The sequence below is a fragment of the Cebidichthys violaceus genome, unplaced genomic scaffold (genome assembly GCF_023349555.1).
Source record: "Cebidichthys violaceus isolate CVI_PGR_0920_01 unplaced genomic scaffold, fCebVio1.0.p SCAF_3, whole genome shotgun sequence".
In the NCBI taxonomy this organism is placed as follows: Eukaryota; Metazoa; Chordata; class Actinopteri; order Perciformes; family Stichaeidae; genus Cebidichthys; species Cebidichthys violaceus.
This window is the reverse complement of record NW_027176483.1, coordinates 1283467-1307924: the sequence shown is the minus strand read 5'-3', so window position 1 is coordinate 1307924 and position 24458 is coordinate 1283467. Positions and strand designations below refer to the sequence as shown.

Genomic DNA, 24458 nt, shown 5'->3' with positions numbered 1-24458 from the left:
AAACCTGAACCATTGTTTTGCCCCCTGCATCATCACTGTATACTTATGTCAAAATCAGTGAATTTAAAGGGTCCTTCTGCATTTTCTGACCATATAAATGATGTTTCAAGTGTTTAGGAGCGTTACTCTCATTCAAACAAACCTTTATTAGCAGCTAAACACAGGGACAGCGTGTGTTTAGCTGCTGGTCCGCTGCATTAAAGGAGCCGTCCGTCATTGTCCTGGTCTGACGGTGATAATCCTCTGAGCGGAGGGTCTGAATATCTTCTCGAACACTTGAGGCGTCCACGCAGCCTGAACCGTCGCGTGTGACCCAGCGGAGCTCTGCAGCGCCCTCCAGCGGCGTCACCGGAGAACTGCAGCCGCCAGCAACTCTGCTGCACGTTCTATTAATTAAAATCAATAATCTGCATGTTTGAAGGTTTCTGGAAGGAGTCGGTGCAGTGATGATGATGATGATGATGATGATGATGATGATGATGATGATGAGGAAGGCAGCGAATCTCTCCTCGAGGACTACACGTCATTGCTTTCATTCTGTATTGACGCTCTTTAATAAACGAGTAAACATGGAATATGAGTCGTGCGTGAAGTCCGTTCTGCTCATTTTGGAGATGATACGTTTTTTTAATCTTCGTTAAAAAAAAATGACAAAGCATGCAGTCACGAGGAAGCTCAGCTGATCTGTATGATAGGAACCTCTGATTTAAATATGACTTATGAACAGGAACAACTTCACCTTTACGAAATGAAGTTCAACACGATTGAAAAACACTTTTGAATGTTTTTAGATTTAGAAAGTTCCTCTTTTTGATACTATTTTTCTCTACTTTTAATAGAACAAATCAGACATGAATATGTCCTGCTCATCATTTGAACGGTATTTAAACATATGTTTGTTGTTCTGCTTTATGCACACTTGTACTACACCGTCAATGTGTTTGCATGTCTTTGTTTGAATGCATCATGTTATGTTCTCTCATGTATTTTCTATTCTTTTACCGTCACGTAAATACCACGTTTCTGTGTGTATTTGTACACGATAGGTACTAAATAGTATAGAGTACACACATGAAGTGTTGAGGTACTTTATACTTCTCCCCACTGAGTGCAGCAGTATATTACCCTGCTGTTACTGCTCTGTTAGGGGTAATTGTACACTAATTACCGTGAAGTTGTAAACTCCTCCCGCTGCCAGCTGATTGGTCAGACCCCGGATGACCTCACGGGGCTGACCCCGCCCCCCCCCCCGCTGGTGTCGCAGGTATAAGAGGCTCCAGGTCAACAGCTGAGAGGACAGAGCAGAGTGACAGGACTCCACATTCCCAGAAACAAACACTGACAGATCCACGTCCTCACTCCTTCTCCTCCTTCTCCTCCTTCTCCTCCTCCTTCTGTCGCTGGATTGTCTTCTTCATCTTCTTCTTCTTCTTCCTCTTCTTCTGTGGTGTGTGTGTGTGTTGTGGACTCGGAACCATGGAGCTGTCGGATATCTCTTTCCCCATCCCCGCCGCCGATGAGTTCTACGACGACCCGTGCTTCAACACCAGCGACATGCACTTCTTCGAGGACCTGGACCCGCGGCTGGTCCACGTGGGCCTGCTGAAGCCGGACGACTCCTCCTCCTGCTCGCCCTCGCCCTCCCCTTCCTCCACCTCCTCCTCGTCCTCCCTCCTGCATCTCCATCACCGCGCCGAGGCGGAGGACGACGAGCACGTCCGCGCGCCCAGCGGGCACCACCAGGCGGGCCGCTGCCTGCTGTGGGCCTGCAAGGCCTGCAAGAGGAAGACCACCAACGCGGACCGGAGGAAGGCGGCCACGCTGCGCGAGCGCCGGCGGCTCAGCAAGGTGAACGACGCGTTCGAGTCCCTGAAGCGCTGCACGTCGGCCAACCCCAACCAGCGGCTGCCCAAAGTGGAGATCCTGCGCAACGCCATCAGCTACATCGAGTCCCTGCAGGCGCTGCTGCGCGGCGGGCAGGACGACGGCTTCTACCCGGTGCTGGAGCACTACAGCGGGGACTCCGACGCGTCCAGCCCCCGGTCCAACTGCTCCGACGGCATGGTGAGTTCAGGGACCGACAGGTGTTTTTCCCGTGCGTCTTTACGCACGGACACGGTGCGTCTTTACGCACGGACACGGTGCGAGGTTCACTCAGACATTACTTCTGTCTTTTGTTTAAATCATGATGTTGCATTTGTTCTCTGAATTCCATTCATCACATTTAGATTTGTATTATTCCCACGCGACGTTTCAGCCCACGAAGCTCCACTTCACATATTCATTTTTAAATGTATTTATTGTATTTGATTATTCCCTGTTATTGTGGTCTATAGTTATTATCAGACTGTAGTTTAGTTCCTCCTCAGTGAATCATCGGCTTGTTTTTATTCATTCATTATGTATTTAATAATGTTCACGCTGTTTAATAAACACAACGTTTATGTTTTTAAATGTAAAACGATTTCATAATGTTTATGTTTTTAACGAACACATTCAGATACATTCAGTTTTTAATTATTTGATATGAATTTGTTTTCTTCGTTCTGCAGTAATTCAAACCTTTAAAGTAAATACACATTTTATTATTATATTAATAAAAGACTTCATCACCATAACGGAAATAACGAGTCAGAAGTTTGTGACTTTGTTTAAAATACGAATCTTCTGAATTATGTTTTTTCCACTTTTCTTTTGGAGCAGCTGCAACATTCAGGCTTCTGGTTTTCACAAGTTATGCAGAAATGTTATTAAACTATTTATTCATTCATTGTTTTGTTTTCTCTACAGACGGATTTTAACGGCCCGACCTGTCAATCAAACAGAAGAGGAAGTTATGACAGCTCGTATTTCTCTGAGACGCCAAACGGTAAGAAACCTTAAAGCACTGATTATGATCATATTGTATAATATATTATCATATTATAATAATGAGGATATTAATAGCAGCTAACAGGAACATCAGGCTCCTGATTGATATAAACAGACAGTGAGCAGATAAAGAGAAACTAATAAAACAAATGAAATATAAAAAGATGATTTTTGTATAAAAACAAAAATAGTCTAATGCTTTTATTTAATCGCAAACATTTTGTATGAATTAAAATATTACAAGAACAATTTTATTAATTTAATCATCTATTAATAAATGTTAAATAATCTAAAGTGTTCCATAGTTTAACATAAACACTGAGCTTCTATTAGGAACGCTCAGTCAACATTTATCAGATATTAATAAACATCTCGTTAGATTAATGCAGATATTAATAAAGAAACAGTTTGTTATTTTTATTGTTATTTACAGTAAAATAATGTGAATCAAACAGATGAAGTGAAAGCAGGAAAATGATCGAAACATGACTTCTGTGTTAAACTGATGATTAAAATGATGAAACGTTTGATGATTAAAATAATGAAACGTTTGATGATTAAAATAATGAAACGTTTGATGATTAAAATGATGAAACGTTTGATGATTAAAATAATGAAACGTTTGATGATTAAAATGATGAAACGTTTGATGATTAAAATTATGAAACGTTTGATGATTAAAATGATGAAACGTTTGATGATTAAAATGATGAAACGTTTGATGATTAAAATGATGAACTGTTGAACCAACAGACAGAAGAGATGCTCATGTGTTGTTTTGAATCATGGTATTTTATTTGTTAAAGAACACATTGAACTGTTAATAACTGTTAATAACTGTTAATAACTGCTCCTGAATATGAACGGTGGTGCTTTGTGTGTTCAGGCGGTCTGAAGAGTAACCGGAGCTCGGTGGTCTCCAGTCTGGACTGTCTGTCCAGCATCGTGGAGCGGATCTCCACCGACAACAGCAGCCTGCTGCCGGCTGCCTCCTCCACCTCCACCTCCTCCTCCTCCTCTTCCTCCGGGGCCTCGCCGCCGGACCCCGCCACCGGGGCAGCGGCCCCGGGGCCCGTCCAGGTCCCCTCCTCCTCAACCGGCAGCCAGGACCCCAACCTGATCTATCAAGTCCTATAGACCTTCACACCCGGGCCTTTACCATCACAACACACACACACACACACACACACACACACACACACACACACACACACACACACACACACACACACACACACACACACACACACACACACACACACCATTTCATTTGAAAACTACTGAACTGAGTCTTCAAACTGTTTGATCAGCGGTTTTATAATTTACAAACAAATATCAAATATGTTTTTATTTCCTGAAGCTGAAAAGTATGGAAGCTCATTCCTGACAGGAAAATAACAATAATAATAATAATAACAACAAATCTAAAAACAATCTCTAGTTTCTGATCTCTGTCTTCATCAGTAGATATTCATATTTTAATATTATCAGATTTTATAGTCACTGAACAAACTCCACGAGCTGATGAAGATCAGTGAGATACAGTTGAAAGATCTGGAAATAAGCCTCAAGGTTACAACAACAACAACTTTATTTCCAAATATTATTTTTTTGTCTTAATTTAACAATTTAAATAAGGAATGTTGAGAATAAAAAAATCTGTGTTTCAGCGACAAATAATAATCACAAGAAGAAATTAGAATTAAATGATACTAATTTATTATCATACTAATTTATTGTGTTGTTATTTAAACTTATACTCTTATTTTGAAAACGATATAAAAAGGGGGAAATATAGAAAATAAATGTTAAAAAGTGTCAAAGTTGACGCCGTCATTCCAAAGGTTCCGTACGTTTTACTTCCTGCAGGAATGACCTTCCACAGCTCAACAGATTCTACTTCCTGCTGTTAAAACAAGTTTTATATTTAGATTAAAAACCACTTGAATGCTGGGAATTGTAGTTTTTTTTAAAGCAGGTTTACTGATGAATACACATCAGTTCCTGCTGTACTTTTGTTTCGTTGTGAGTCATGAGAACACATTTTAAAGGCTCAGTTTGAGTCATTCAGACGGAGGCCAAAACATAACAAAAAGCATCCGATTACATTCCTCCACCCGTCCATCTGAAGTCATGAAAGCCCCCAGCTGTTCAAACAAACTACATCTGCAATAACCCTGTGATGCTTTCGGACGATGTCATGAAAACCTGCAGGAATAAATAAGTGGAGGTACTTCAGACCTCCTTCCTGTTTGTCTCTCTGCAGCGGAGGACCACGCTTCTGTTTCTGTACATATGATGTAAATAAGAGCCGAACGTATTAATTATGTATTTAATGTTTCTCTCTGTGCTTTTGTTTGTTGTGAAAATGTTAAACTTTATATTTATACATCTGAAAAACTGAGTGAAAGTCTAATGACAAATAAATGAACCTGCTTATTTATACAAGAAAAAACACGACTCTGCTTTTTCATTTCTTTAAAACACTTATTTTATGATACATTATTTAATTTAACTTTTTCTCTTTTCAGAGAAATTAAAGTGTTTGTGGTGAAGTTACACAATAAACATTCAAACAAAGTATATTTTAGATATTTAGTTTTTAGATATAACATTTAAGCATCAATTGAGACTACAATTAAAATATTAATTTAATTGCTTTTAACATACATTTATAATTCAGTTTGATTATATTTTAAATTGTTTCTAAAGGTTATATCTACAAATACACATATATATATATATACACATATATATATACATATACACACACACATATATATACACATATATACACACACACATATATATACATATACATATATACACACATACATATATATATATATATATATATATATATATATATATATATATATATATATATATATATATATATATATATATATATATATATATAGTTATATAAAATAAACAATATGATGATGATTATTATCCGTCATCAGGAAAACGTTTTACTTTAGAATAAAGTGAACATTTAATAATAATTGTCACACTACGTCAATAAAATACAAAAAGCTTTTTGATATTTTTCTCCACAAACGTTGTGTATGAAATTTGAATGTTTATTAAATGAGCTGCTGAATAAACACATGAAGACACTCAAAGAGCTGCAGCGCCACCGTGTGGTTAAATGAAGAACAGCAGGTGTTTTAATCTCATTTTCACTGCATGAGACATTTATTTTAATGGTCATTTCATTCAGTAGAAACACTTCACGTTAATAAGATCAGTTATCCTCTTTCAGTGGAACCACTTTGTGATGAAATCGTGTATCGAGACACAATTGCGTCGTCTAATAACTAATAACTCACATTTCACAGTTTTTGAACACTGTCTTAAACCCTTCAGAATAAACCCTTTTTTTCACAGCAGCCATTTTTTCCCCGTCACAATAAAAGCTCAGGTGTTAATAACATTAATGATTTATAAGTGTCTCAGTGAGCCAAGACAGCGTTTGTTTTCAACATGTGTTAGTGTGGAAACACCGGGAATTCAGAAAATGTTGAAATATTGCAAAACAAAAAAAGAAAAATTTCACACTGGAGAAATATATAAAAGTGAAGCTGTTCTGTGGAACCACGATGGAACAAAAACGGGTTGTTTAGCCTCTTTTAGATGTTGATGTGAGTCTCTTTTGAGATGTTTCAGTCTCTTTGTAGTCATCTTGTATCTCTTTGAAGCTATTTTGCCATTTCTCTTACTCTCTTTGTAATTGTTTTATGTTTTTTTTGGTAATTTTTAGTCTCTTTGTAGTTGCTTTGTATCATTTTGTAGTTGTTTTAAGTCTCTATGTAGATGTTTTGTTATATTTGTGTCTCTTTGTGGTTGGTACTGTTGAATTGTACTTCTATGTAGTTGCTTTAAGACTTTGTAGTCTTTTTGTGTCTCTGTGGCTATTCCGCCCTTTTTCACTCTGTGATGAGTCTATTTGTAGTTCTTTTATGTTTCTTTTTGTAGTTGTTTTATGTCTCTACGTAGTTCTTTGTTATCTTTGTGTCTCTTTGTCGTCATTTTATGTTTCTTTGTGGCTCTTCTTTTTCTTAGTCGTTTTGAGTCTAGCATTGACTCTTTGAAGCCGTTTATCTCTTTGTAGTCATTTTGTGTCTCTTTGTTCCTTTGATCATTGAGAGTTTCTCAGAGTCACTTTGAAGCTGTTCTGCATCTCTTAGTTGTTTTGTGTCTCTTTGTAGTTTTACATTTCTTTGTGGTCATTTTGCAGTTGTCTTATGTCTCTACGTAGGTCTTCGTTATCTTTGTGTCTCTTCGTAGTCGTTTTGTGTCTCTTTGTGGTCATTAAGAGTCTCTTCCTGGTTGGTACTGGCCTATAGAATGAAGGCTGGGTACACCGTGTTGAACTATGAGGTACGACACATGCTCAGTGTAGCCGGAGCTGTGATGTTGGAGGGTTACATGTAGAAACAAAGAGATGTCGCTCATTTGGCTCAGGGAAGCGTGTTGGTTGCATCAAAACTGAACAATAAAACAACTCAAGGTTGACTCTTGATTTTAAAAAACCTTCTTTCTAAATTGTCTGACTCGTTCTCAAACCACTTCCCAACTAAACATCATAGCAGCAACCAAACCGACGCGTAAAGCGAGCTCAATGTTCGCTCTGAACTCTGCTGAGCTTTATAGACTCACCTGAACACAGGTGAGCACAGTCAGCAATCACACACCTGTGTCCTGTTGTCTCAATCAGGTGGTGAGTCACGAGAGTGAGAATTATTGGATTCAAGCCTCTAAAAAATAATAATAAGAAATAGTAAAAGAATAATGATGAAATCGCATTAATCAGTCCATGAAGTGAGTTTTATGACCAACATCTGATGAATCTTTGTCTTTGTAGAGTTGTTTTGTTTTTCTATATATATTTCTTGCACTGTTTGTACGTTTTAATACTAAAAACAATATTTTAAAACCATAAAAACATTATTCTTTACTTTTACTGCTGAGAGCATTTGGATGAAATAAAGATGTTTGAGACTTTGTGCTAGTTATTTAAATGCAGAGCCTCCATAAATCCTGCTGACGAAGTTCAATTCAACTCTGCAGTCAGAAAACAGTGTTGAACAAACGACTGTCTGAAAAATACTGAACTTTATTGATTTGTGAATGACAACAGCTCTACACACATGGCTTGAAGTGTCACACTTTATTTACAAAAATTCTGAGAACCAAACAGCTGAGGGCGAGGAAGCGTGATGGCGAAACAAGTTTTTCTTTTTTTTGTTTTAATTCCTATTGAACAGCAGCTAAAGGCTCCTGGTTGCGTGTATCAGGACGTGGGTTGAAGTCCACCTCAGCGTTACTGGCTTCTTCTTCTTCTGAGCTACGACCTTCGTCGCCGCCGTGTGCGTTGTTGTTTCATCAGGCGCGTGTCCGAGACGATCGCAGTTGGCTTTCTGAGACGATCTACTTTCTGCGGCGGGCGGCGGCTCCCTTCTTGCTGCTGTAATACGAAAAAGACAACAACAAAATGTCAGAAATCTGTGGTGCTTTTAACAATTTGTAAAACATAGAAAGGTCTAAAGTGTGGATCAGGAAACAGTATAAACTGTACGTGAAAACGCAAGTGGATATTTTGTACACAGTTGATTAGCACGTCTGCTAGGACGTCGTCCAAAATCCTTTCAGAAAATATACGTTTTCCCCTTTCCACTAATTTAGTTTGCAGGGTCAAAAAGAAGCAAGTTAAAATCTTTTAGATATAAAATTAACATTTTGCACGCGACCCACTTAAAGTCAAGATAATTGTCAATATGCTACATATACGGAAGGTGTCTTTCAAAGTGGATCCGTCCATGTGATGTCGGCTGTTTAGTTTAGTTTATTTATTTTACACAATTTCAAAAATAAAATCAAAATAAACAAACATAACGGAGATAAATAATATCACAGAGCAGGAAGAGGCAGAAAGCCAAATGGGCTTATTTGAAGCCTCCACTTAAATAATATTAAAATGTGACAATATTACAGAGAACATAAGATGAATATGTAGAAGATATGACTACGTAAGATATTATTGACGTTGATTGGTGTTTTTACAAGTTATGAAATATGATGACAATATCAATGTAATGTCAAGCGGGAAAATAGTCAAATGAAATCAAGAGAGGAAGAGTGAAGTTGGAAATTATATTTACTGGACGCTTAAGGGCCCAAAAAAGGGAAAATGTGGAGCGTTAAAGGTCAGAGATGAATCTCACGGCTGATGCTGCAACGTTTTAATTTAACAATATAGTCAAGTAGCTACAACACTCGCTCTCCCTCTTGTTCACATGTATTCATCAGCTCGATATGATGAGTATAAATTCTTCAGTTTTCAGTCTCGTTTGCATGTAACAGGTTTTTGTTTGTATATTTGTCCGATCGTGGAGTAGCTAACGTAGCTAACGACTTGTTCCCGCCTGGTTAACGTTTACCTGCTACAGTCAATTTAATTTAAATAAATAAATGAACGAGGAAAATATATTTCACTTAATGGAACAAAATACAGTCTAGATCACAAAATAGTACTATTTTAGTACTCAAGGACTAAAACAATGTCATTTTTACATGCGTGACTTTTTCAAAATGACTTAAAAACCACATGCAAAATGGCAAAAAAATGGCAAAATTTCCAGTCTACAACATTACAGTGAGACATCTCTGGTGACGTTGAAGTTCAGGCAGAAAAAAAAAATAAACAAACTCGTGCAACACTTACCTGCACATTCACTGAATCATGACCGAGTCCAACACTAACTTACTGTGATTACCTTTACAGTTACTGTTGTAATGTCTCTCACACGCAAAGAAGTAAAGGGGTCAGTATGAAGAGGAGCGCCCTGACATTTACACTGAAAAAGGATGCACCATTTTGGGTCATAATTGTACTTAATAATTACATTTATTTCAAAGAGTTTCCACTATCTACATTTTATTGAACAATAATTGTTGAGAAGTTTATCCATACTTTTTCAGAGAATGCCAGGGAACACTCCTCACATAGCCGACACTGGGTGATACCAGTATGTTAACAGTTATGAATGGAAACAAAAGATATATATATATAAAACACATAATATGTTTGGGACATTACATATCTCGGGAAAAGAAAATGTAAAAATATGCACACAGATTGCTAAATCAAGCTAACAAATTAATAATATATATATATATATATATATATATATATATATATATATATTAATCTTCAGTCGATTTAGCAAACCATTTGCATGAAATTCCACAATTTGTCTTTTCTACAACATGAACATAACAGTGTCTCCGTGAAGACGTACAAACACGATTAGTCAACAAATGTTTAATTTCAGGAGAGTAAAATCAAACTGAGGTCTAGAGAAAAAACGAGACGTAAAGCTAACAGTCTGAAACCCTACTGTTAGTTTTAAAATATTCAGTTTAGTTATACTCTTCTACAGTAGCTAGTTAGCCTAGCTGACATTCCATGATCAAGCTAGCCATACTAGCCTTCAGCTATATTAGCTGGTCAGCTAGCCTGCTGAATGTTCAAAATGGCGAAAGTAAAATGTTTGTTTTTAACTTTTAACATACGTTTTCTACGTTAGCTAGTTAGCATAGCTAGCCATACTAGCCTTCAGCTATATTAGCTGGTCAGCTAACCTGCTGAATGTTCAAAATGGCGAAAGTAAAATGTTTGTTTTTAACTTTTAACATACATTTTCTACATTAGCTAGTTAGCGTAGCTAGCCATACTAGCCTTCAGCTATATAAGTTGGTGAGCTAGACTTCTACAATTCTGAAATTACTCAAGTAAAATATTTTTTAACTTTTGACTTTTACAAATCCGTTAAATAATTAAATTTCTGCTAGATTTTCTACATTAGCTAGTAAGTCATTATCAATCTAACCATATTAGTCAGCTATATTAGCTGGTCAGCTAGCCTGCTAAACTATTAAACTGCAGCTTATTTGCCTGTTAATTTTAATGACTTAATATTCAACGTGCTGCAGAAATATAATATTCCTAAATAGCTAAACGTCAGAGACAAACGTGACATGACAACATGACCTCTGAGTTCAGATTTTGGGCTATTATGTTGAAACTTAACTAAACAAAACAGCTCTATAGACTGAAGCTACAAATCGTCTCCGACATGCAAACATCTGCCTTTCCAATATCCAGTTTAAACATCAAACAAAAACACATAAAACAGTTTCCACTAAAGGAATGTTTTCTGCCATAAACTGTCATGAATGGTCATGACACTTATGTCCGGCTAAGGGAGGGTTCACGCAGACAGGTGGGAGTTAAGTTTTTTGAGGATTAGCCCACCGGGTGTCAGAAAAACCTGGCAATGCCAGTACTTACTGCTTCTGTAACTCATCAATGCGGTTCCTGTACGTGAGCACCTGAAAAACGACACAGCAGCAGCTTTAACACATTTACCTCCAAGGAAAAGGACTTTCCTCTGCTCTCCTTTAACCGGCTCCATGGGCTGAGGCATCATGGGAAACCACGATGGGGGGCCAATGCATGTGATCAGTGTTTCCTTTGTGTTCACGTTTATGTGATTTGTAATTGCAGAGTGTCCAGAAAGAGCACTGAATGCTATCAATGCTCAAATCTGGGACATACGTACATAACTTCCTGATCAAACTATTGTTGATTACAAACCTTCTGATCATTGCTGCGTTGAAACGCCCGTCATGGTTTCCCCGACAAAGAAAAGAACAGTTTAGAGAGAGTGGACTTCAGCTCGGCTCTGAAACCTCTGAAAGTCCGACTTACCTGTTGGACCGCTCGCTCACACACCTGAACCCAAAGCTCTGTGATGCTAAACATCCAGACCAGGGCAGAATGTGGAGGAGCTCAACACCAGATTTACCCCCACTTTAGATCGTTTATCTGCTTTTAATTGAAGAGTTTGATTCCAAAGTGACATTGTTATTAAATGAGAATATATATATATATATATATATATATATATATATATATATATATATATATATATATATATATATAAATACACCTTTGGAAAGGATGGAAGGTAACCTAATTGTGTCATAGAACAATTTCCTTCATAGTATTTACATTCATTCATTTCAAGTTTGTGTAAATTAGGTACGGAAGCTCAGATGTGTCCTAAATTTGAAATGTTTGTCTACAAAGAAGAACGTCTTTGTATCTAATTTTTACTAGAAATTCTTGTAGTTACATAAAAGAAAAAAGCCCTCCTATTAATGCGAGGATTTATGTGGAAAGTTAATAAAAAATTTTGAAATGCCGCAAATAACAAGTGCAAATTAGACGCGTTTCAATCCACTGGTTTGGAGCGAATAAACTCGGCTGCAGCGTAGTTTGGTCAGAAGTTGGCGCTATAGGCTCCACATGTCTGTAATCCACCATCTAACCTTCTACGAGAGAATCAAAAGATTTGTTTTGGTCACGATTGAGGAAGTTTTATCGAGTTTTACTGTTTGCATACAGCTTTTCTAATGCAATACTTCAAAAATACGTATTCAAATATGTGAATCGAAGCACAGAGTTTCCTTACATTTGAACTAAAGTACTTTTTGCATTAAGAAGATTTGGAGACTGACTCATATGTGGTTTTGTTTACTTACAGCAAAGTGAAACTGAAGCTGTGGTGCTTTCTTTAAATAAATAAGATAAAGGGAATTTAACCGTCTGAGTATCTTTTTCCATAGCGGATGTTCAGGTGTCACTTTTGGAAAACAAACTCTTCAGTTTCCTCCGTCAGTTTTTTTTCCCCTCCTGGTGGTGTTTCGTGTCCTCTCTCGGCCAGCGGGGGGCGCTCCGGTTCTTCATGACCCTTCATGCTAACATGCAACGAGCCTTTGAAACCTCCCTGCTGCTCAGCTCTACTTACAATTTACTGAGCTCCTCCACTCTCTTACGCAGGGTTGTAACCTGGAGGGAATCAGAGAGCATATCGAGGGTTCAAACCCAGAGGGTTCGCTCGGCCGGATGCTCACCATCATCAACAACAACAACAACAGCAGATAGCTGGTACAGTCCGGGAAAAGTGTGTTTTTGTGGGTTTTAAATGTGTAGATCAGAGTACATACCGAGGACAAATCTGTGGAGGAACATGTTGATTATGTGCATTTAATTAAGGCTGAGTAACGATACGATACCTGACAAAGCAAAATGTTTCTTCCGTATTTTTTTTTAGCAAAAGAAGCCAAAGTTTTCAAATACTCCACTCAATTAACCGCTTCAGCTCTCAATCCGCCCTCGATTTGTGCTTTATTAAACCAAAACAACAACTATGAACGAGGAATTTAAATATCCAGTCTAGACAGTCAATTCAAAATGACTAAAAGAACATTTATAAAGTTGTCTTTTCAAAATAGCCCCTATTAAAGTAATGAACTAGCCCATTAATTTATGTAATGGTACGTTTTAAAATAGTTCCTTTAAGATTGCTGTAGTAACATAGACCTGCAATAAAGATATTCCAAGATATTGAAGTATTGAAACTTGCATCATTTGCAGGATAAACTCTTCAATAAACTCCCGTCTTCACGTTATAACAATACCTTTTGTTTCACTAAATATCTGTAATGGGGAAGTTAAAAGTGAAAGACAAAAAAAATAGAGTTTCTCAACCTCTTCCAATCAATAATTCTGCTTTTAGCCCCAATAATTCCTCTGATTTTCTAGATTTTAACAACAAATGTGTTAAATAAATCAAATCAAACAATTTATGACGCATAGAAACGTCCCCCTTGTTGCCATCAAGTGACCCATAGAGGGATCTTGACATCAGGTTGAGAAGCTCCAGCACCAACAGTAAAGATAGGGGGGGGGGGGGGGGGGGGGTCTCACCTCGTATTTCTGCCTCTTCAGTCTTTCCATGTGGTCGAACTTCTCAGACTCCAGCTGGGTCATCCATTCATGCAACTCCTTGATCTTATCCCTGCAGGAAGCACACGAGCACACGGGGGTACGGTGAGTAAGAGGAACACTTTAAAGAGAGAGAGTCGGCGACATCGTGTGGAGCGTTCAGTCGTACTTCAGCTTGTCCTCGTTCAGGTGGTCGATGTTCAGCTGCTTGCGTCTGGCGGCCAGGATCTTCTTCTTCTTCTCTCTCTCAGTCTCTTTCTTTCCTCCTCTCTTCTGGTCAGCCTGTTGATGTTCTTTACAGGTCAACAGCAGTACTTTCATCTCAAAGGAAAAGCACTGAGTGCAACTAAGTACAATCTAGACATACTTGGATTTGAGTATTTCCATCTTATGCTACTTTATACTTCACTACATTCATCTGACACTTTCAGTTACTTTCTACATATATGCTGACATGATATGACGCAGTATTTGTAGTATACGGAGTATATAAAACTGGCTCCACATTGACGAAGTACTACATTAAAACGTGATAAAAGCTGAAGAGTAATATCGACATAATATATTTACTTTTACGGCACAATGAGTACTTTTATTTAGTTGATAATACTTCAATTCAGGACTTTTGCTCTCAATGGAGAATTCAAGGATGGTATTTCTACTTTTACTTCAGTAAAGCGCATTTAATAACCTAAGTATTATGAGTGTATTCTAAGTAAAATGACTCATTATACGCTGTCAGCTACATTTTCACAAGTTATACTATTGTAAATATGCAGCGGACTGAGATTAAGTTAGTTTTATCCTGCTGTCAGATAAAAGCAGTAAAAAGTACAATATTTACCTCTGAAATAGTGGAATCAAAGCATAAAGTAACGTAAGTACGGAAGCCTTAAAGGGACAAGATTCAACACGAGGAAAACAGCTTTGTTAGATAGCAAAGATGACCATATAACTAACTTCTGATCGTAAGATAATGGCAAATTAAATCATGAATAGAGCTTCCGTACGTAAGATTAAAACACTGAAGTAGCGTAGTGACTGTGCACCACTAGCAGGCGCTGTGACTGTGTACTGACTCTCTGCAGGTGGCTGCTGTAGTTGGAGCCCATGCTGGACAGAGCTGACTTCTTCTTTGCGTCTTCATCTGACTTCTTCTGAGCGTCTTTCTCCTCCCTGATCCGCCTCTCCTCCTGTTTCACACGGAAAAAGAAAAAAAGAAATGAAAACGAGTCGGAGTGAGACCTCCGTGAGCCTCAAAGAACAGTTTAAATGATCCAGTGAGTGTGTTACCATGACTTTAGTTATACATGTGACAACCTCAGAACAGACAGATCCCGGCGCACCCCATGAGGTCTTTGGTGCCCCCCCCCCCCCCCCGAGGGTTTAAGGGTTTAAGGGTTGAAGAAGAAGATGAAACCACGAACCTCACGTTTGACCTGGCGCTCCTTCTCCTTCTCAGCGCGGATTCTCTGCTGCTCGGCTCTCTCAGCGCGACGCTTCTCCTGCAGACAAAACATGGAAATATTGTTCAACTTAGTCGTAATGTTTGCAGGTAAAAACATCATGGTCTAAAATTAGGATGTTTGTGTTACATTATTTAAGTTACAGAAGTGAATTAAAATGAGTCAACGGTGACTTTTGGTCTTCACACGGGACACTAACAGAGGTCTCCTGGGTGAAAGAAACACAGTCTCATGGCAGTTTGGGAAATAGTCTCGAACAACTAAACCAACAGTTAGGTTTAGACGACAAAACCAACAGTTAGGTTTAGACGACTAAACCAACAGTTAGGTTCAAACGACTAAACCAACAGTTAGGTTTAGACGACAAAACCAACAGTTAGGTTCAAACGACTAAACCAACAGTTAGGTTTAGATGACAAAACCAACAGTTAGGTTTAGACGACTAAACCAACAGTTAGGTTTAGACGACTAAACCAACAGTTAGGTTCAAACGACTAAACCAACAGTTAGGTTTAGACGACAAAACCAACAGTTAGGTTTAGACGACTAAACCAACAGTTAGGTTCAAACGACTAAACCAACAGTTAGGTTTAGACGACAAAACCAACAGTTAGGTTCAAACGACTAAACCAACAGTTAGGTTTAGACGACAAAACCAACAGTTAGGTTTAGACGACTAAACCAACAGTTAGGTTCAAACGACTAAACCAACAGTTAGGTTCAAACGACTAAACCAACAGTTAGGTTTAGACGACAAAACCAACAGTTAGGTTCAAACGACTAAACCAACAGTTAGGTTCAAACGACTAAACCAACAGTTAGGTTTAGACGACAAAACCAACAGTTAGGTTCAAACGACTAAACCAACAGTTAGGTTCAAACGACTAAACCAACAGTTAGGTTCAAACGACTAAACCAACAGTTAGGTTCAGACGACAAAACCAACAGTTAGGTTTAGACGACTAAACCAACAGTTAGGTTTAGACGACAAAACCAACAGTTAGGTTTAGACGACAAAACCAACAGTTAGGTTCAAACGACTAAACCAACAGTTAGGTTCAAACGACTAAACCAACAGTTAGGTTTAGACGACAAAACCAACAGTTAGGTTCAAACGACTAAACCAACAGTTAGGTTCAAACGACTAAACCAACAGTTAGGTTCAAACGACTAAACCAACAGTTAGGTTCAGACGACAAAACCAACAGTTAGGTTTAGATGACTAAACCAACAGTTAGGTTTAGACGACAAAACCAACAGTTAGGTTTAGACGACAAAACCAACAGTTAGGTTCAAACGACTAAACCAACAGTTAGGTTTAGACGACAAAACCAACAGTTAGGTTCAAACGACTAAACCAACAGTTAGGTTTAGACGACAAAACCAACAGTTAGGTTCAAACGACTAAACCAACAGTTAGGTTTAGACAACTAAACCAACAGTTAGGTTTAGACGACAAAACCAACAGTTAGGTTCAAACGACTAAACCAACAGTTAGGTTTAGACGACAAAACCAACAGTTAGGTTCAAACGACTAAACCAACAGTTAGGTTTAGACAACTAAACCAACAGTTAGGTTTAGACGACAAAACCAACAGTTAGGTTCAAACGACTAAACCAACAGTTAGGTTTAGACAACTAAACCAACAGTTAGGTTTAAACAACTAAACCAACAGTTAGGTTTAAACAACTAAACCAACAGTTAGGTTTAAACAACTAAATCCGGCACTTGAAACTAATAGACTGCATTTCATGACTAGTTCACGAGCTGCTGTGATACTGGGCTGAAATACGTTCCCCTCTAAACATGATTGACAGTTGAGTTTTGTTTTACTATGACGTCATTGTCAGGAGAGCAGACTGCATTGTTAGCGGGTTTAAAAAGGCTCCTGCTGAAGACTCACAATCCTGTCCTTCAGGCCGATCAGCTCCTCCTCCTCCTTCTTCCTGCACTCAAAGTGAGCATCGATCAGACCCTGCAGCTCCACCAGATCCTTGTTCTGACGTTTCTTCTGGATGTCCTGCAGGTCAGAAGTACAGAAAAAACAAACCTTCAGCTCAAAAACACGTCAAACGTCGGACAGAAACCCTTCAATCCGTCACTTCGGGTCCACTTACGTCAAAGTCCACTTTCTCACCATCGGGGATTTTAGGAGCGCTGGGCCTAAAGGAGGGAGAGTTCTCACCTTAAGTGCACTGATTTTAACATCGTTTTACTGCTTCTTTGCCGAACGTCTCGGGTGGAAATGTCTGCAGAAATCATTTTGAAGTGCGCGAGAAGGAAACTTACTTGAACTTTGGCTTCTCCTCTGTCAGGGTTAGGAAACGAAGAGGGGACAAGTACATGTCATGGGGTTAGAAACAAAGCCGATTATTTCACTTTCTCTCAGGCATTACATGGATTAAACTGCATGGTTTAAAAAAAAATAAAAAATAAGATTAATTAAATTAATCTTAATTAATAAAAAAAAATGGAAAATGCAGCCTCAGTGTTTAAATTAGGGTTAGAACAACAGGTACACACTGTAAGAGAACTTGACTTATCAAAGTAAAGAAGGTTTGAGGATATCAAAGAGCTCGCTGTGAGCGAAGTTACAGAAACACAATTAAAAAAAAAGAGCATCAGCTTCCTTTAAAAAAAAGAGCCTCATTTGTCTAGATAAACTGTGACATTTATGTACCGTACGATATGTGTCATGTTTTTATTTGGCTTGACCCCAAAACCATTTTACACAAGCAACACAAAGTACCCCCCCTCCCCCACCACCACCACCACCCACCCTCCGGTTCATTCTTGTCTTTACACCCAGATTCTGGCGCTGCATGCCATGCAGAAGACGAGTGGCATAGCAAAGAGTTTAACGGTGGGGTCGCTGCGCAGTAAAGCACGTGTTAGCATCTCATATTCTTTCACCCTTTTTCTCCACTAGCAGCTTTAATCTCAAAACTTGTTCCATAAGGTTTTTAAAATTGTGGGGTTTTTTGTGGGTTTTTTTGGTTCAGAATTTCAAACTCTCAGTGCCAATTGGGCAGCGCTCCTGGATTTTATTTTTTTTTGACAGACATTTTTTGTGAACAGCAGGCGTTCCCCCGAGGTACAGACGTCAGACCCGGACACCGTGGTCCTCCCAAAACCAGAATGACAGATTACAGATTCGTCAGAATTTGTGTTTTTCCAAATCAACATACCTTCCTCTTCCAAGGTCTCTGCATGCAGCAAGCATCCAAAATGAAAGAGCAGAATAGACAAAAAGCATTAGCAAGAGCTCTGAGAGCCGCACATCAGTTTAACACAGAGAAACTACAAAATGTAACCACTGTAAATTCTCAAATAACAACCGACATGAAGAGGCCAGCACGAGCAAATAAAGGCTTTTAAAACGTCGGAAGTTGCTTGTAATCTAATGGTAGTTTAACAGATATTACAAATAAAAACTGGAAGCAACTGGGAAACATAGGGAAGCTAAAATGTTATGAAAACATACGTATAAAATATGGACGTTTTTAAGTAAAAGCCTGTAATATAAGACTGTTTCAAATAAAGGTCTCGTTGCAGTTTTATGTAAATAAAAGGCCAATATTTGAGAATTTACTAAATAAATATAAAAAAAATGTTTTTGAAGCCACAGTTTCACCTTCAAACAGCTCAAAAAAGTAGGATTCTTTAACAACCACACCTGAATTCACATGCAACTTCAGAAATGTCAAACTAAAGCTGGAAAGTCGGGGTAGACCGTTTTGAACATGGCAGCAAACGACACCTTATAGGTGTCAAGAGTTTGGCGTTAAACCATACATTTTGTGGCATTAAATCAAACAGCATGTGAATGTAACACCGACTTTCCACCAGCGTGTGAGCTTAATATAAGATGGTGTGACAGTGGAAAATGTATAAAAGAATGAAATCTGAGACACCATCTTAAGAGAAGCAGCTCAAGACAACGTGTGTCTTTAATCTGAGGTTAAACTTCATTAGAAGTCAAATAATGAGAAAGCAAACATGTACGCTAAATACAAGTACTTAGAGTACATGCGTAACAGTAGTAGAAGTGGGATTAGACTGATTAAAGAGGCCAATCTTAGTCCTTTTTAAGAAATAGTCCCTGTGTTTGCAGTCGATATCGTTGTCCACTACGCATGACAACATGTTAGCATACGGTATGCTAGGCTAACTTGTTCATTTACTAGCAGCCTGAGTCTGTTTCGATGTATTTGCAGGACTTGTACAACAGGACATAAGCTAATAGTTTAAAAGCTAATGGAACAAAAGCTAATGGAATAAGAGCTAATAGTTTAAAAGCTAATGGAACAAGAGCTAATAGTTTAAAAGCTAATGGAATAAGAGCTAATAGTTTAAAAGCTAACGGAACAAAAGCTAATAGTTTAAAAGCTAACGGAACAAAAGCTAATGGAACGAGAGCTAATTGGACAAAAGCTAAAGGTACATACGCTTACGTACTGTATATAGTGGTGCAGGACTTTGGCTCTTTATATCAGCCTAAAACATGAGCTTTAGTGCAAAAATTATGGACTTTCAAATATTAGTCATACACTAACTGTAAAATGCTTTGGGTATGATCATCTCAACACGTTTGTATCGATATAAGACGTCTTCACATCCCAAATCGCGCCCCTATTTGAGCACCGCCCAAACAGGGCCGTCTTTGAATTTGTCGAGAGGTGAAAGGAAGGTAGCGTTAGCATTAGCAGACATGATGAGCATGTGTGCGGAGTCAGGATTAGTGGGGTCTGTCTGGCTGGCTGCAGCCTTCGGAGCGCACCTGTCGCCTGGGAAAGGATGATAGAATACCCCCTTCCCCCCTTTCCATACCACATACCTTCATACTCAGGCTCAGGCTCTGGTTCTGGTTCTGGTTCTGGCTCTGGTTCTACCACTGGTTCTGGCTCTGGCTCTGGTTCTGGCACTGGCTCTGGCTCTGGCTCAGGGGCCGCCTCAGGGGCCGCCTCAGGGGCCTCCTCAGGGGCCGCCTCAGGGGCCACCTCTACTTCCTCTACTACCTCTTCTTGTACAGCTACACGACATGCAGCGAGTCACCAGGGGAGAGGAAGGGCGGTGAGATGGTTAATGGAAGCAGGTAGAGAAAAGGGGGGGAAACAGGGGGAGAGGTGGAGGTGTTTGGTGAGGGGGGGTTGGTGAGTAGATGAAAAAGAGGTTCATGGAGTGGCAGTTTTGGGGGAGAAACTGCCACCGGATGGCGCTAAAGCATGTGAGACAGCAAGCAGTTACAGGAGGGAAAAGGTCAGTCATTGATGGATAGAGATGGGATTGATTCCTGAAGACAACTCAACGTGGTCGAAGACAAAACAGAGACAAAGTTTACCCTGATGCAATCGACTTCCCTGACGGCTTTTTAAGAAAAATGTATCTCAGTTAGTGTTAACCAGCATGCCGCATTAAGGTTCATGTGGAAAGTAGACGTTTAAAAAAAACCACACGTTTTTACGAGAGAAAAAAAACGACCGACAAATTAGTATCAGCGGCATTAGATTTTACGTCTTACCATCGTATTCTTCACGTCCATCCGAGAAAGAAAGGAACAGAAGAACATTTATCAAAAGATCCCAGGATTGTACCCATTTTTTGACAGGATATAGATTCAAAAGTGTGGGTACACTGGGGATCCATGCTAAGCAAACACAACACCGTCCTCCTGGGCCGATCAGAGCGGAGCAGACGGGACCTTCAACAAGTGGCTTTTTAAATGTCCCGGTCCAGCTCAGGAGGACTGTGCTGTTGCAGGATCGTCATGCGGAGCTGCAGGACTTGTTGTCCAAAACAGGGTCAGTGCAGTTTTTATGTCTTTTTGTTTCATTTAAATTTAGACACTGTCCTGATGGCCAGCGTTGGTGCCTGCAACCATGCAGCAGCGGGGGGGGGGGGGGGGGGGGGGGGACGATAATATATCTGAGCAGATTTGCTCCAAAAAAACAAAAAAACTGGAGAGAGCATTATTGCACAACTTGAATCTGGAGGGAGTCAAGCCAAACCTGTGAACATACGGATTTGTCCAGTGCAAATACTTCTCTACAGGGAATGGAAAGTCAGTTAGGCAAAGATTCATTTAGCATGGAACTCCGGACTGTACCTGACAGCCTAGTTTGTAGGGGGGATTTTATCGATCTATTTATTTTTAAAACAGAGGGGAAACAAAATGATGCAACTTACCCTCGACCCCACTGCAAGAGAGAGGGGCAAAGAAATTCTGATTAATATTCAAAATAATGAGAAAATTCACGCTTGACAATGTGCACATTTGTTTGACCAAATAATCTTGAAGTCAAAGGTCCCGCTTTGTAGCTTCTTTTCCCCCCCAGAGCTTTCAAATACATCTCTGTGGGCCTGTGTGGAGGTAAAGGTGAAAGGACTTACACTTCCTCAGTGTCAGACATGGTGACAGTGGACTTTGCAACCTGGAGGCAAAAGAAGAAGAGAAGAGAAGGAGACTTAAAGTCCGTCTGCAAGGAGCGAGCGAGCAGCACTCGCTGCTTATTTATAGCTCGGGATTAAGTTGCAGATGTCTTACATATCTGCTGCCGGCCCCCCCGCCCCGCTGCCCAGCACATGTGTTAACCCCCCACCACAAGAAAAATGAGAAAATTAAATCTGTATTAAATCAAGACATGTGTTTCATCCTCATCATTTGGAGGATGTTGTATTTGGGAAAAACCTTTTCCAAATTTGCGGTAATTAATTAGCGGTAAAACTTTGGGCTGAAATGCGATCCTCAGCCATGAATCTGCTTCTTTGACGATAAGTGAGAAGGGAGCCAAACTTAGATTTATGCCAACGGTCCATTTTCAACTGCTGATGGAAGAGTTTAATGTTAAAATGGGTGAGGGGTGGGGCGGGGGGGGGGGTAAAGGTTGGCATCCCATCAATCAGCATTGAAGGTGTTAAAGACTGTTTTTATCTTTAGAATCGCTCTTCTGGTAAATTCTCGATCCCGTCCGTAACCCCTCTCAGCTGTTGAAGTCCAGACTGGATCTGATCAGTGATAAAACGCGACCCAAAAGTCTCCGTAGTTTAATCAATCCAGCGATTAGATGTCAGATTAGTTGCCCCTTTAGTCAAATTAGCGTGAGGCCACCATGAATGCCGTCCCAGCATCGCAACTATTTCCAACTGACAGCTGCGCAGTTTCACCAGATCCGGTGTCAGATAAGGGCGGGGTGGGGTGGGGGGGGACCCAAAAGATTGGGTTCCTTCCCCTGGACCCCCTCTACCCACAATTCCACCTTCATCTCCTTATCTGGTCTTCTCGCGCTCACATGGTTCCTTCAATCATCTTCCCTCCGAGGCTCCCTGCTGACTGAGGCCACTTTTGCTCAGGAATTAAAATAAACCCCCGAAAGGCCACCGTGAAGGTTAAAGGGCTAATGCTAAAGGCTTCCTCGTATTATTGCTCTTTGGATCTTCTCTCTTTGGAAATTCCAAATTTGTGTTTACACCATGATGTAATATTGGAAGTCGGGGAGGGTAAAAAGGTTTTTTGGCTCCTGTTCAAGATGTTAAAGTGTTTATCCTCAGGCTATGTGCGGCCTAAATGTGCACACATGCCACGCCCAATTTACAGCTTCATCACTGGACATCAGCAGTGATATCAAACGTATCATCCAGCAACGCAAAACAAAGTGACCCCCCCCCCCCCAGCCCCCAGCCCCCTGAAGTTAAATGTCAGAAATAACAACACCATTCTCCGCCGGATGATGTCGCATAAACTCATTAGTATCGTCTTCTGTCCCCTGAAGCGGAAAGCTGCTTCAAAGGCTTTAAGCCATCTGTAAATCCTTCAGGTATGAACCTCCGCCTGGGGTCTCTGGACTCGGACCAAAACCGGCACGGAAACAACAATAAAAGCCCAAAAGGAAAACAGCGGATGTCCAGCAAGAATGTCAGAACTTTGTTAATCCCGATGATTTTTTAAATACTTTAACGGTAACTTTAAAAACTCCCAACAAATTATAAAATATCTCATTTTGGAGATACAAAAATACTTCAAGGTGTCAAAAAAAACAGCTTCTCAGGCGCCCAAACACCAAATTCGGTAAAATCGCTGCCGAGCTCAAGCGCAGAAGCATCGCACTCTCTCTGGTCTTCAGAGGGAGGCCTGTTCCCGTCTCACCCCCTGACCCTCAGCCTCTTCTAGTCGTGGCAGTGATTTTAACACATGTGGACTCGGCTGTTCTCAGATTGAGTGGACATTGTTTTTGGTGGGGGAACATTGCACTTGAGCTTCCTTCTTCTGCCACACACATACACACACACACACTCACACTCACTCACTCACTCACTCTCTCACTGTCTTACCTCTGAAAAGCTGAAAGAAGTGAGCTCCCCGCTGCTGGCCGAGACTGGCTGTAAGGTTCTGCAAACTTACCGCGCTGATTATGTCCTTCTGTTATAGTGACACACGATCCGCCAGGCCTCCCCATTGGCCGGAGAGACGTCCCGGAGGCGAGGCCAGACAGGGTCCGTGACTTTCGGTGCCCCCTCCTCCCACCGCTGGCACTCAATAAGGAGATGGAAGGGTCGAATGCTAAGGTGGGAGGCTCAAGTTTGCAGAAGCTGGGGGGGGGGGAAGCCAAGACGCCCCCTCTAGGTTGCTATTCTGGGGCGGCTGCATTTTAAGGCAAGCAAATTTCAAGTGGGGACCGAGAGGACGACGTCAGGGGAGCGAGGCAGGTGGTGATCCTGAACCTCTTGAAGAAGTCTGGGACGCATACACATAACGCACAGTCAGAGGAGGTGAGAAGCTGAAGAATTTGTCTATCCAAGCTGCAAAAACATCACGTTGATCCCTCTGATCCACTTGTTTTCTTTGACTCCCTGGTCCCCCCCAAGAAATCACTGGATCTTACTCCATCTAGGTCTTCAAAAAACAAGTAAAAACAACATTAAATGACATCTGAGAAGGGTTCACACACCTGCTGTCAGCCTCGGTTTTTATGAGAAATTAAAGGAAACATGAGATCCAACCTTTAATTAAGAATACATTTGTGCTGTATGTGTCTGACAGCTTGACTTTCCACACAGTGTGATCTGTAATAGCAAAAATATAAACGTATCTGTGTCTTTTAGTTATTTAATATGTGAGGTATTTGCTAATGAATGTTTGTAGTTCATGGTTAGATGGTTTTTGTCCTTAAAAATGTCCCGTTAAAGATTGTATTTAATTGGAATGAAATTGGAGAGAATATTCTTCCAGAAATCGACCCCCTGCCTGATGGAGGATCAGTCT

The 24458-nt window shown here is 40.0% G+C and overlaps 2 protein-coding genes and 1 long non-coding RNA gene across 3 annotated transcripts; 1 reads left to right on the top strand and 2 right to left on the bottom strand.

The window, feature by feature from the left end:
• Positions 1-1316: 1316 nt before the first annotated feature.
• LOC137881211 (myoblast determination protein 1 homolog) lies at positions 1317-5293 on the top strand. The gene is made up of 3 exons (XM_068723024.1): positions 1317-2064; positions 2791-2869; positions 3758-5293. The coding sequence occupies exons 1-3, from the start codon at positions 1477-1479 to the stop codon at positions 4006-4008; spliced, it is 918 nt and encodes a 305-aa protein (XP_068579125.1). The 5' UTR covers positions 1317-1476; the 3' UTR covers positions 4009-5293.
• A 2739-nt stretch (positions 5294-8032) lies between these two features.
• On the bottom strand, positions 8033-20797 carry tnnt3a (troponin T type 3a (skeletal, fast)). Its single transcript, XM_068724104.1, has 12 exons — positions 20794-20797; positions 20037-20231; positions 18388-18405; positions 17489-17507; positions 17317-17362; positions 17103-17219; positions 15160-15237; positions 14812-14925; positions 13902-14014; positions 13715-13805; positions 11231-11271; positions 8033-8344 (listed from the first exon to the last, which is right to left on the bottom strand). The coding sequence occupies exons 1-12, from the start codon at positions 20795-20797 to the stop codon at positions 8308-8310; spliced, it is 873 nt and encodes a 290-aa protein (XP_068580205.1). The 3' UTR covers positions 8033-8307.
• Positions 20798-21119: 322 nt separating this feature from the next.
• LOC137881300 (uncharacterized) lies at positions 21120-23682 on the bottom strand. Its single transcript, XR_011103854.1, has 3 exons — positions 23528-23682; positions 21590-21630; positions 21120-21396 (listed from the first exon to the last, which is right to left on the bottom strand). It is a non-coding gene; the product is annotated as an uncharacterized lncRNA (long non-coding RNA).
• Between the last annotated feature and the right edge of the window lie 776 nt (positions 23683-24458).